Source organism: Centroberyx gerrardi, chromosome 22, assembly GCF_048128805.1.
Source record: "Centroberyx gerrardi isolate f3 chromosome 22, fCenGer3.hap1.cur.20231027, whole genome shotgun sequence".
NCBI lineage: Eukaryota > Metazoa > Chordata > Actinopteri > Beryciformes > Berycidae > Centroberyx > Centroberyx gerrardi.
The window spans coordinates 7,245,818-7,259,315 of NC_136018.1; the positions used below are offsets into that span (position 1 = coordinate 7,245,818).

The 13,498-nt window shown below is 40.9% G+C and overlaps 1 protein-coding gene across 1 annotated transcript; it reads right to left on the reverse strand.

The window, feature by feature from the left end:
* Nucleotides 1-179: 179 nt before the first annotated feature.
* pxdc1b (PX domain containing 1b) lies at nt 180-11,154 on the reverse strand. The gene is made up of 5 exons (XM_071915058.2): nt 10,607-11,154; nt 4,762-4,853; nt 4,467-4,584; nt 4,224-4,335; nt 180-3,640 (listed from the first exon to the last, which is right to left on the reverse strand). The coding sequence occupies exons 1-5, from the start codon at nt 10,860-10,862 to the stop codon at nt 3,517-3,519; spliced, it is 702 nt and encodes a 233-aa protein (XP_071771159.1). The 5' UTR covers nt 10,863-11,154; the 3' UTR covers nt 180-3,516.
* Between the last annotated feature and the right edge of the window lie 2,344 nt (nt 11,155-13,498).

Here is a 13,498-nt window from a genome sequence, read left to right on the forward strand (position 1 = left end):
AGATATTGATAGGCATATCGATACTCGCCGCAAGGGGGCGCTCTAAGATAATAAGGACGGGCAGCAAGCCAAAACCTTCACTGTAGTAGGCCTGTTGACCTATTATCCTCTGACTTACAGTGTATTTCTCATCATTGTTCCCATAAAATTGTGTCAGACGAACATTATTGGTTGTTTTTTTTTATTGAAAACATATTTATTTGTTTTGAGAAGCATTGAGAATAACTCTTATCTAATACTGTCTGGATATCTTTTGTCAAAACATAATACTGCTTCATTTACAAGGTTTATAATGAAGATTATGTTCATTCAACCCTTTTGACACATCTATACACACCCACTCACCTCACTCTGGCCATAAGCATATAAACATAAGAGTACAAGGCAGAGCATGGTTAGCTTCACACCGTGAGACTGCGGCTTGAAAAATAAATACAATATTTTTGTAATACTATATTTATAATATTATCATCCCTCTGAATCATAACACCCATGGCATGATGAGCACACTGATATGTTTCAAAAAGTCACTAATACTGGACTACCAGCACTTAGTTAGCCACTCCCCTACACTGCACAGAATTGAGTACCATTTAGTCATAACTTCATGGAAACTGTGGCAGAATATTTATAATGAGCCTGAGCCTGCAAAGTGTCTATTATAAGCTACAGAGAGGTTCTCAATAGATCCTTGACCATTAAATTCAAACTCATATGATGAGATATCACAAACATCAAGCAGTTCCATGCAGAAAAAAATGACCTTGGTATCAAAATTAGAAAGAAATTCAAATAATAAATTCCAGTCTCTTCTTAGAATGGAGTAAGTTCAATTCAATCACACTAATCAATGCAAACATACTGTATCCTACTTAGTAGTAAACTTATAGTAAACTTCATGTCCAAAGAATATCCATATCATGTGTCCTTTCCTCCAATTTAAGCTTTCTAACTTGGAGAACTTGGAGAAAATAGAGAAGAAAACAACACAAAAAGAGTGGGGTGGTTTTGCACCCTGAGAAAGAGCTGTACTTTCTCACGGGGTGAATGGTGAGCATGACTGTGTTACTAAATAGACTCATGCAGAGGGCCGTCCTGGTAAAGCCTCATGTGCCAAGTTTGTGAGAGTTGAGTGCCTTTGTGTTTAGAAGGGCAGAAAACTGGACAGAGGCTGTTAGCTTCAGAAACAAAGGTCACATTGACTTCTGCATTGACGAAACTGACAGAAAACAGGAATCCAGTTGGACGTCCTTGCAGTAACACAAATATCTATCTTTCATTTTCATTCAAAACACAGGCGATGCTCCACTGAGTTCCATGGTTTCTTAAATGATGGTACAAGGAAGGCAAAAGGCGGTGTGGGTACAAACATAAGACCTACAAAATACATGAATATCAAACAAAGTGTTTGCTTATTTCAGACAGTTTCCCTACAGAAAGTTTTTTAGCACAGCATGGTTATTTGTTTTCTTTAAATAAAGAAAGGACTTGTTCCCCCACTGCAGGCCAAGCAGTAGACTCCCACACTCACTAAGACTGCAGTCAGCTGTCTGAGTGAACCCACTCACACGTCGCTTACTCCATAATGGGTCAGATATGGCCTCGACTGACCAGAGAAACAGAGCTTTCTTTTCTCCATTTCATCATTCATCAGATGGCAACAGCAGAACTGAGATGATTCAGTTATTCCCATAATGCCAACACATTAATAGGCTCTGACTCTAATTCATTCATCAAGTTATTTGTTTAAAAGAAATAAAAATAAAACAAGCTACATTAATGTCTAACACATTTACATTCTAACTTATTATCCAGACAAAAGCCCCAAAAAACATTCTCATCAAATCCCAAATAGGCAGCATCAAGTCCTCACTTTGGAAAAATAATCTCTCATAACAACATAATAATCACACTTAAAGGACATTTCTTTTTCAATGTGGATATTCTTTAATTTGGCAGTAGTCCAAGAGTTAAGTGAAACATAAATACATGGTTTTGGTTCACTGGTTATTATCATTTGACCATCAAAAATTAATCTACTGCTGATGCTAAACAAATGGGAGTCCATAAGTGTAAAAGCTTCTTAATTCTAGGTTAACTCCCCATCATCTTAAATTAACAGCAATTTGCTTTATCCTAATGAGGATGATTTTGGACAAAATTTGAAGCATGTTGTAGTTGCTTCAATTCCATTAATTTAGCTGATGCTTGCATGTCTATTGCCAGAGACTCAAACCATGCATTCCAGTTTGACCTGGATCTTAGAATACTCTCAGATCAAAGAAATAACTCAATATCACAGCAACAAAACAGGAAATTATCCTTTAAGTTTAAGGCTGGTATAACAGACACAAACATTCCAACATGCTGGTTAAAACTGCACCATAAACCATGATCATACACAAAGCTTCATGACACTGCATTCCCACAGGAAAAAACATCAGAGTGGTAACACTGTGTGGACTCTTTAGGGACAATAGAGGCTTGCAGCTGCGTCACAAATCTCCTAGCAACCACATCTGGTGCCATCATGGAGGTCCAGTGGAGAACTGGCTGTGCGCAAATAATTGCTAAATATATAACACCTGGCTATAAAAAGAGAGATTCCTGAAAAAGATTATTGTGCTGTGGGTATAGGTCAATTCAGTAAAAGTGAATGGTCTGATAAGGTAGATTGTTTCCAAATTTATTTTGCTGTGACACAGGAAACTCTTGTCTTTAACCTTTGCCCCTCTGGTTCTAGTCTCTAGTCCAAAACACTCTGAGTTGTAGCTTGAGAAGATTCAGCTCAATTAACCTAAGCAAACAGTTGGTTTTGGCTTTGTTAGCTAGCTAACTAGCCAGCAGGCTAATTAAGCAATGCAAACAATGTTAATGTTAACATGTGCCTACTGGCCACTAGTAACGCTAACATATTGCTTCTACTAGATACGTCAGCTAGTGTGAAAATCAGATGTGTTAAGACAGTGGGTAGCTGCTAGCTAACAAGCTGACATTAAACCCAAAATCGATCAGATGTATAAGTGGGGAAATGATCACTTCCCTGTCAAAAGCAGCAATTCTTCTGAGAAACGCAACCAGCTGTTCTCAGCCGCTATTGCCCAACAACTGAGGACCTCCACTATGGCCGCCAGCGGGTTTGTTACGTCACCTGAAAGCCCTCTATAGTCAGTCTCAAGACAATCCCATGTTGTTTTGACTTGAGACACTGAAGTAAGGCTAAGGATGAGGCACACTGGTGACATCACATAAAGTGGCAAGAGACAAAGGAAACCACTGTTGTTGCATTTCTGCCAGAGTCTTTTGGTGTAGCTACTGCACATCCACCCAAATCCAAAACGGGCCGAGAGAAAAGCTTGAATAAGCAGCAGCACCATTACACTGGAGCAGCTATGTGCGGCACGATCCCTTCACGACTCGACACAGCATTGCATAGCTATGGTTCCATTTAATGGCATGTGTTCGTCAACGACAGCATGAAATGTCCATTCACCAGCATGTATCCTGCTACGTTCCTCACTCCAGAATGTCAGTTTCAAATGGGACCAGATGGTAGTAGGACAGGTTGGTGACATACGCTTCTGTGTCCTCATCACACAAGTCTGGTTCCATTGGCAAGAACTCTGTTCCATCCTCATACCTGGCAGAGGAATGAAAGACATATTACTCAACGGACAGGGCGGATCTGTGTGGTCTAACCAAGTCATCAAAAGTTTAATGCATTTGATTTGAATACAAAGACCCTGTGTTAATTGGACTAATGTCTAATTCAACCTCTGTTTAATCTGATGGAGGCTTTATTTGCTACAAGAGGGTAAGAACATTTTATTAGAAACCTTCCATACAAAGTGGTATAGTGCAGAATTTTTTCCATGTAAGAGTGCTGGAAAGCCTTTTTTTGTGTAAAATACCAAGAGCAGTTTGTTCCTCTTTTGCCTCCTACACACACCCAGGGAAGGAAGAGGTGCACAGACACACTTCCTGCGGTGCATGTGGGAGTGGAGGGTCCTGGGGTTGGTTCACATTCAAGGAATTTCTCACACACTAAAGCACTCACATTCAAGGGCTAACAGAGAGACCCTTACATTTGTGGAAAAAAAATGCATATCAAAAGGTCAATTTGATAATGGCTAGAACGGGGCGGCTAGAGATGGAAATAGTGGGGAGAGTTATAATAGCCAACAGGTTAAAAATAAGATTGAACGTGTCGTCCTGATACTCACGTGTGTTCCCCAGAGTCAGTGGATGAAGGTCTCTCTTTTTCCTGGGGGAGATTCTCATCAAATACGATGGTCTCTGTGTTGGCCAGACAGAAACCATTTGACCGCATGATTTCTAAAAGATACAGAGCGTAATATCACGTAAATCACGGTAACACAAGGGAGGTCAATAGTGATTGTTGAACTTTAATATTGATTACTGGGTGGATCCATTTTTTGTGTTTCACAAGAGTGTTATAGACCTACCTGATATCTTGATTGGACTCTGGAAGCATGGCTGGATTCTATGGACTTTGTCATTCCTTAGCACCTGGTCCAGTGGTGACCGCTCAAAGAAAGTTAACATCACCTCTGACCTGGAATACTGTGGAGTGAGGTTTTTGAGTAATTTAGTCTATAAAGCCATGAGTTTCCCACACAAGAAGCCCAACATCTACCAGCCAAACAAAGAGAGATCCTCCTGGGCAAGAGGTCTTTCAACGCACAGTGAACATGTTGATAACATGTTGATATAAGATATTGTTTGTTTTAAATGACCAACCTTAACAGGCATGTTGATGGCATTCTTCAGTAGCCTCTCCACCTCATTCAGCTTCATCTCAATGTCATTTGCCTCTTTGATTTTTACCAGCCCTGAAACAAAGATGAACACCTTAAAGCACCAACTCCAGTATGATGGATATCAGAAATACCTTTTCAAAATATAGATCTATTTTACTGTCAATCAATTTCAAAATGAAAAGCATGTCTCCAATGGATTTAGGACTGGGCCTTTAAAAAAATCATGTTTGCATGTAAATAATTCTCCTAGTAAATAGGAATGGTGTTGACTTATATACAATACATATACATATACAATAGCAGATAGAATACCCATATCTAAAATATAACAGTGAACTTTACAGTCAGCCGTGCAAAGAAAGTTTCTCACAAGCAGAATACAAGTGTAACTATATCTGTGCATGGACCATAACAAAGAGCAGCTGCTATGACCTTTGCAATCACCAGAGTGTTATCTATCCATAGGCCAGGACACAAAAAGCTAGACATGGTTGAATTAATCCCTGCTCTCAAAAAAGGTTGCTGCAAATGCAAGTGAAAAGGTGGCAGTCAGTTGAATGCAATAACCTTTTTATTAACAATGCCTCCTGATATGCCCCAAGTAGCAGGAAGATTAAAATAGACTACTTATCATTGTCTTAAGAACAAGCACACAAGTGCACAGTATAAACTGAATCACTAACATTACCAGCGTCACTGCAAAAGTTTCTATAATAGCGGTAATAACAGAGAAAAGTAATAACAGCTGCAGAGAGGAAAACCACAGAAACAATATTTGTGATAACCAGTAAAGCCCGGATAAAACTGGGAATGCAATTTAAGAGTTAGTGGGAGTGTAAAAACAGCATATTTAACAATGCAGGGCTGCCCATGTGACCTAGTAGTCAGCAAAGCATCATTTAGTGTCATGCTGACAAAGGGATGTGGTGAGGAGGAGGATGATGAAGACTGTAAAACCACACTGATGGGGTTTTTTCTGATGCAAGTGGTGCGGACTAAGGTAGTCACGCAGCAGCTGCTATTACATTGAAGCACTGTGAGGGCCCTGAAGCAACGCTATGCAAAGTCACAGTCTCATCCATTTATAATGGCCCACAGTGATGACATCATTCCCACGGGGTTGTGAAGAGTGATTGGGCAATGAAATCATCACTAGGAACACAGTGAGACTCCCACCCAGGCCGCACCTCATACTGCCTCAGGATCATGTTCTTCTGTTTGGGAGATATGACGTCCCTCTCAGAGCAAAGTGGCACTATCCTCTGTCGCTGTGACAAATCATTGAGGCTTATAGAGGTTTATTGTGATGTTCTGTCATAACCTTACACTTGTGATACATGTTTTCAGGCAGTGTGACATATAGGGTTAGACCAAAATGACTGAGTTTTTGAAGGCCGGTAACAATAGCAATATTTTTATATCGAAGCTGCCGGTTGCTGATATTTGTGCCAATATAAAATATCTTTAAACTTGACCATTTTTATACCAAAAGCTGACAAGCATTCTGTATTTTCCCCAGAATGACAGTTTATTCTTGTCAGGGTGGAAAAGCCTCAGAAACTGCATTTAGACCATGGGGCCCTAAAACTCTCCACTGAAACCCAGACTAAGGAAATTATTTTAGGGTTAGCAGCAGCTCTTTAAGTCAGGATGACCCACCCCACCTATTGAATGATGGGGGGAAACTCTAGGATACATTACTGCCTTTAAATGAAGAATTCATTTACAAAAATATTGTTGATCAATTAAATGAATAAACATAATGTGGATAGAAAATATAATGGTCAGGTTTTACAGACTGTAGCTGTGATCAGGGAGGAAGCTCCATCATATCGGCGGCGGACAACATGAGTGGTCAATTTGATCATCAATAAAATGCCAATATCGGCCCAATATATCAGAAAACTGATATACTGTTCTAACCCTAATGTACCAGCCCATGTCTTTGACTCTTCAATGTTATGGAGGCCTCATGATCAATTCAGAGACTCGGTAGAAAGGATAGAGCCTCGAGGAGCTGCAAGTCAGTGTCGCACACGGCAGATAACATCTCAAACGGAAACAAAGCCATGAAGATAACTCGTCTTCAGAGACTAAACTCACCCCCACCCAGTCTAGCTAGTTGTTGCCCCTGTAAACAGATTAGTGAAGTCTGTCCACTGTTCAGGATTCCTATACAAGCAGCTCTGCCACAGAATATCACAGAGAGGCTTTAGAAACAAAAAGCAACCAGATATTCAGGGTGTGTTTCCTTCTCTTATTTTCTATATTTGGATGTTTAGCCCTAAAATTATAGAGATGATTGTTCTCTGAAAAAATGTCATAAAAGGATTTATTTTCCTACCAGGCTCCCTAAGTGTATTTCCTCAAATTTCCTATGAAAGAGTCCATTTCCTGCATGGACATCCTGGCCACACTGGTCCTCATGCAGTGAGTAATTATGCCAACATGCTCTGTCTTCTGTCTGAGTGGGATTATTCATATAACCCCCGGGTGGTCAAATTATCCTCTATCACCACCTCTTCCCTTGTGTTCAGAAAGGATTGCCTGCAGCTAAAACTGCTTTAGCAGGTAACTTGCTTTGGGAGTTTGCTGGCAGTCTCCACACTTTACTCTGCACACTTTGGCACATCAGCTGAAGCAAAAGTTAAGTATTTACCTTTTGCAACAAGATGACCAAATGCACCAACTATAACGGTAATTAGATAGTAACAATATGGCATTTAGGGTGGCTGCCCAGTTCATAATTCCTTGAAATAATTGCACACTTAAGTTACCCATCTGCTATTTTTTCAAACGACAGGTCATGTTGACAACATAGAATAAAGAAGCAACATCAGCTATTAGCTAAAATAACAGAGCAGAAGTAAGTATACAACAGGAACTAGACTGTGTCAAAGTCATCCTCCAACACATTATCTAAACAGTCATCAGACATTATAATCAGCAGCTATTTCACAGCTACCTTCTGCAGCAGATCAGATAAGCACATGTCAGCAGCACAACATTGTGTTATCGTCTCACCGCTAACTCTCCCCAGTTTCATCAACACGCTCTGTCTGGTGCCCTCAGTCAACAGGCAGAGAGGCTCCAGATAGCATTAAACTCCACAGAAGGCCAGGCTTTGCCATTAAACCCATCTGCTTGTCTGACTCCCTGTGTGCTTGTAACAGTCTGTGTCGAGATTCCTGCAAGGAATCTGGCTAACATGGAATCTGAGCAATCGCTTCCCGTCTGCGTCCGGTCTAGGGTCACGTGTGAGGTGTTATGAGGGCTTCACACACACACACACATACACAGACGACAGGGCCTTAATAAGGGAGGTCCACTCCTATCCCAGTCACCCTCTCTCTCATCATGACATCAGTCTGAAAGCGCTGCACGCCTTCCTTGTTGCCTAGGTACAGCACAGAAACAGGAAAACATGAGCAGAGCCAGAAACTGGAGCAAAGTGGACTGAGGAAGGCCAGAGCTACTCTTTTCTTACCAGGACTTTCAATCTGAGTGGCAATTAGAAGAGATGTAAATGAAATATTGAACAGAGGTGGGAATTAAAGAAAGCACATCAGGGGAATGGGATTAACCTGTGGCTTGCGATCCATCGATGGCATTATCAAACCCACATGAATCACTTCTAAAGTAACACTGTCCACTTCAATGCTGGTCTCACAGCTTCCTTTATCTCTCAGTTGCAATCAGGATATGAAGGATGACAGACATGAAAAAAAAAAGTGCAAAGTGAGTCATGAGATCTGACATGTCTCTTCCCAAAATGCACTGCACACTGCACTGGCAGCGGCAAAGGAGCACAACGTCAACAACTCTGACAGCTATTTCAGTGCGCAGAAAGGAAGCGAAGCCTTCCAGTCGCCACTAAAGGGATGTTTTCAAAACATTCTTATAGGCTCAGTGGGCACAGACAAAAGAGAAGTGCCCAAGAGACTGTGCGGGACGATCATACACACAGCACAAGCTGGGAGTTCTGCCAAACCCATCGGCAATGCCACTGCCAATGCCAGGCCACCACAGTGTCAGAGATCCAAACCCCTCGGGCCACAGGTTTGGGCCACTGGCGGCAAAAAATTGTCCTCTAAAAAGCCCTCATCGCTGTAGAAATGAACCAGATGGAACTTTAGACAGAGCAGAAGAGGTGATAGCACCTTTTCCCTAATGACTGTGACCTTTTGGGAATGTAACTGCATTAATAGCCAACAAAATAAAGCTATTTTTCATGGGTGATTTATGAAGTCCCTTTCATAGCAAAGTAGCAGTATACTCTGTCACTGTGACAAATCACTGAGGCTTATAGAGGTTTATTGTGATGTTTTGTCATAACCTTATACTTGTGATACATGTTTTCAGGCACAGTGACATAGGGTTCGGCCAAAATAAGTTTTTGAAGGCCGTAAACAATACCAATAGTTTTGTATCAAAGCCGCTGGTTGCCGATATTTTGTGCCAATATTCAATGCCTTTAAACGTGACCATTTTTATGCCAAAAACTGACAAGCATTCTGTATTTTCCGCAGAATTACAGTATATCCTTGTCAGGCTGGAAAAGCCTCTGAAGTACTAATAGTCAACAAAATAAAGCTATTTTTCATGGGTGATTTATGATCATGCATGGGTCATCTGCTCAGAATAAAATAGAAACTAATGCTTGAAAAAAAAAAAAACAGCCATTGTAACCTAATATTTGAAAAAGGCCAAATCCTTAGATGTTTTTCTGGGGAAAACACATCACAGAAGGACCGGGGACTGAAATGATGAATCAAACCTTTAAACAAGATATAGGTGAAAGCAGACTTTAGAGATACTACAGCTCTAATAGAAATACTGACAACAAAGACAAACACACTCTCAACGTGTTGGTCCTGTGGTCCAAAGGACAGCTATGCGATAGGTCAGGTAATGTGACATCCTACAGTGGACTTTGTTAATTATTAAACTGTCTAAACAAGATGATATAAATCTAGGTCATGAAGCTGTTTCCGTCAAATAAAGCCAAATCCCCTTCATTCACCCATTATGCAGATTGTAATTATCTCTGTTGCGGATGTGCTGCAAGAAAGGCCAGTCGTGCCATTCTGAAAGTTACAGTGATATTAGTATAAATCAGTGATGTAGTGGTAAATAAAAAGGTGGGTGAACTATGAACCCCACTCAGTGATCACCATAAGGCAAACAACTATCAATATACATAAAGATGGATTGTATTTTCGGAAAAGCATTATTATGAGACAGGACCCCTAAATTATCTAGACTAAAATGCCTTCTATGCCTTCTAGTGAATATTTATAAATGTTTTATAGCTACTTGTATTTCACATTGCTCTGGTTTTGAAACAGGGTTTGGTTGAAATCCCAAAAACTGCAAACAAATAAAGCTTTCTCAAAACTACGATACAGCAACTGTTGTAGCCTATTATGCGAGACAAACTGGAACGAGCAGGAATTCAAACTTGGCTAGGTTTTTTCCTGTGTGGACTAAAACAAAATTGTGCTCCCTAGACAGATTTTGAACAAGGGAGTGCTGGTGAAAGTATGGTAATGAGGATAGTGCCCGAAACCCAAAACATCAATTTTGGAGGGGGTCCAGGGTCACCTCCTGTGCATATAGGGCCCATAGCTACGCCCCTGACTATGAGCCATAACTACGAATTAACCCCATAAAGATATATTTTAGCCTGAAAAGGTGGGGAAAACTCACCAACACACCCCTGGTTATAGCAGCATTCCTGATACTTTATTACTGTATTGCTGCATGTATTGCATTGGCATAAGTTGCTGCCTCTGTCAGCTCCTGTCATTTTCCCACCTACCAACCTTCTATCAGTGGAGACTTGGAGAGCTCCCTTCTGTCCTCAGGAAAGGATTCAGCCAGTCTTTTAAACAACCTCCCCAAATCCGAATAACTCCGGTGCAAGTATAAAATGTTCCTGTCGGACCATTCAGTCCTGATCTCGAAAAACTCCTCTTCCTCTCCCCGCTGGCTGATGATGAGTCTCCGGATCCCGTTAACCCAGCAGTCCTTGACAAACATGTTGACCAGCGACGTCCCTTCAAACACAGCCGATGCCATTCCTCGGTCGTCAGTCCAGCATGCTGGGGCGGGACGGGACGGGACGGGACAGGCCGGGGGACAGCAGCGCTGGAGGGCTACAAACTAAATCTGATCCCGCTCCACAGAAATCATTGGGTTCCACATGAAAAGGCAACTTCGACAACTTTTTTTTTTTTTTGGTCAGTCCTCTCTCGGCGATTTAGCAGCAATGCAATGTGTGTGTCATCAGGAGGAGGATGTTCGTTTCGTTTGCTCAACCCATCACAGGCGTAATCTCAAACGTGGCATGATTTGACAAGAAAACATTATACAACTCTGTCGTTAGAGTCAAAGATGACGCCACCCCCCCTCAAAAATAAATATATATATATATATATTTTTGCTTTAGCGGTCAAAAAAAGGCTATTGATTATAAGATTTTCTTGAGATCTCCGTCATCCTCGGTAAGACATTCCAAAAATATTTAAATCTCAAATGAGACTAAAATGTTAGGCTGCTGCTCCCTATAGTCTCTGTCTGCAAATAGTCTGCTGATAGTTTCCTAACTCCACAGCATTTCACTTCACACTGATAGAATGCAGTTGCCTCTCTTTCAACAGTTTCTTCCCCTCCTTCCTTCCTTCCTCCCTCCCTCCCTCTCTCATTCCTCCCTCCTTCCTTCCTCCCTCCTTGACAACAGTAAGGGTATTATTATGCAAAGAATGCAAAGGGCCACAGAGAGACAAATGTGATTTATTGTGAAAAAAGTAAGATAAATGTAGACTCTCTCTCTCTCTCTCTCTCTCTCTCTCTCTCTCTCTCTCTCTCTCTCTCCCTCCCTCTCTCCTGTTTTCCTCAAAGGTTTTACAAATGCAACTGTATTCAAATAGGCAGTGACCCTGGATTCTGGATTTGATGCCATGGAGTATACGAGTCATCCTTTAAATCAGTAGACACACACAACTTTGACTCTTCAATCTTCCAAAAAATAAAAAGATGGAATGCACTTGGAGAGAAGCACAGGAAAAAATAACCATGGGTTCAGAAAAGAGACTGCTGAAATAATGTCATGGAGTCCAACAGCTCAAATTATCAGGTCTTTTGCCAGCTGAGGATCATTAACATTATATGGGATTCTGGGCTTCTGTACCTTTACTTGTGGCCTCACTCTTGTGTTCACAAAATACCAATAATTTTCAGCCAATATTTAGCCAAACTAAAAAGACTTAGCTATTATTCATCTCTTCACAGACAGACCAAAAAAGGAGTAGATCTTCTCTGCTTTGCCCCATTAAGCGGCACAATAATGTTCCACTGAGTGCTCTAGGAGAGGCTGAGACCAGTTTAAGAGCTTTACAGGAAACCATAGCCAGCTCAAGTAATGACGATTCAGCTGTAATTAACTACTGTATTGAAGAGGACTGTCTGCAGGCAGTGCTGCTGGTAAACGCTATTCATAACAATACACTCCAGGAAATAGCATGTTAATTGCAAGTAAAAACAAGCTGTAAAACACAATCTTTACTGTACAGACACACGCTGGTGAAGCTCAGCACATTTTACTAGGCTGTGAACAGGAACGGTTATGAACATAGCAAATCCATGTAGAAAAATAGAAAAGTGCACCATTGAGAATAGAGAAAGCAATCCCACTCTAATGTGCACATTGTATTTTATGAGAGAGAGCAGATGGAGGCAAAAGTCTGCCATTGCACGCTCACGTCCTCCTTTTGAGCTCTCAGTTGCACCTTTGTGAGTGTTTCCATGGCAAATGGAGGCACAGAACTAGGAAGTGTGGCCAGTCAGGTGAATATAGTCAGTTTCATTTTGCCACATTTAAACTACCCAAAGAGGTCTCTTTAGCATGTGACAGTTTTATATGTTTCAGAGTGTCTTGCTGTCGTTCTCTCTTCGTAAACGGTGATGCTGTCATATTAACTGTCTGAATAGGAAATATCAACTGCTATAAAATAGGAAATGCTCTGAAGTTATGGACTCAGTGAATGATAGTGTTCCACATTGCCAACCACAGATAAAATTTCATTCTGCGCTTGACATCTTCATGTTATTGCCCTGATGTAAATGTGACACAAATGTATTCCTGCTTTATCGTTTCATTCACAAGTTTTCTTTCTGTAAACCACATAACACTAGCTTTTTTCATGTATATTACAGTGGCAATGGGAGTGAGGTGAGTGATATTTCACTTGGGTGCAACATTAAGTCGTTTTTTAGTACTTGAATCCCCTTCAGACTTCCTGAGCAGAAAATGTGATGCTAAAGTGAAACATTAAGAATGGTATAGAGCACCGCATGAACGCAAAATGAAGGGATCACTCCTGTTGTGTCGCGCAAGAACTGAATCTTATTAAAGCTCCTTCAGATTTTGCTGTTCACTCTATACCAGCCAATCTGTAACACTATATTAGTAGGAATTATACAGTGGGTAGAAAATAACTGGGATTTACTGTAATAATAAAGTAGTGTATAGGCCAGCATGTTGAATTATGTGTGTGGTGCAAGACGCAGACAGGGCTTGTTGTTTTTTTTGGCATTTTTTTTTTTATTGGACAGTTGAAAGTGGAGAGAGACAGGAAAAGCTGGGAGTGACAAAGATAGGTGACAAAGGTCCTGGGCCGGATTCAAACACAGGACGTTGCGGTCACATGGCATGT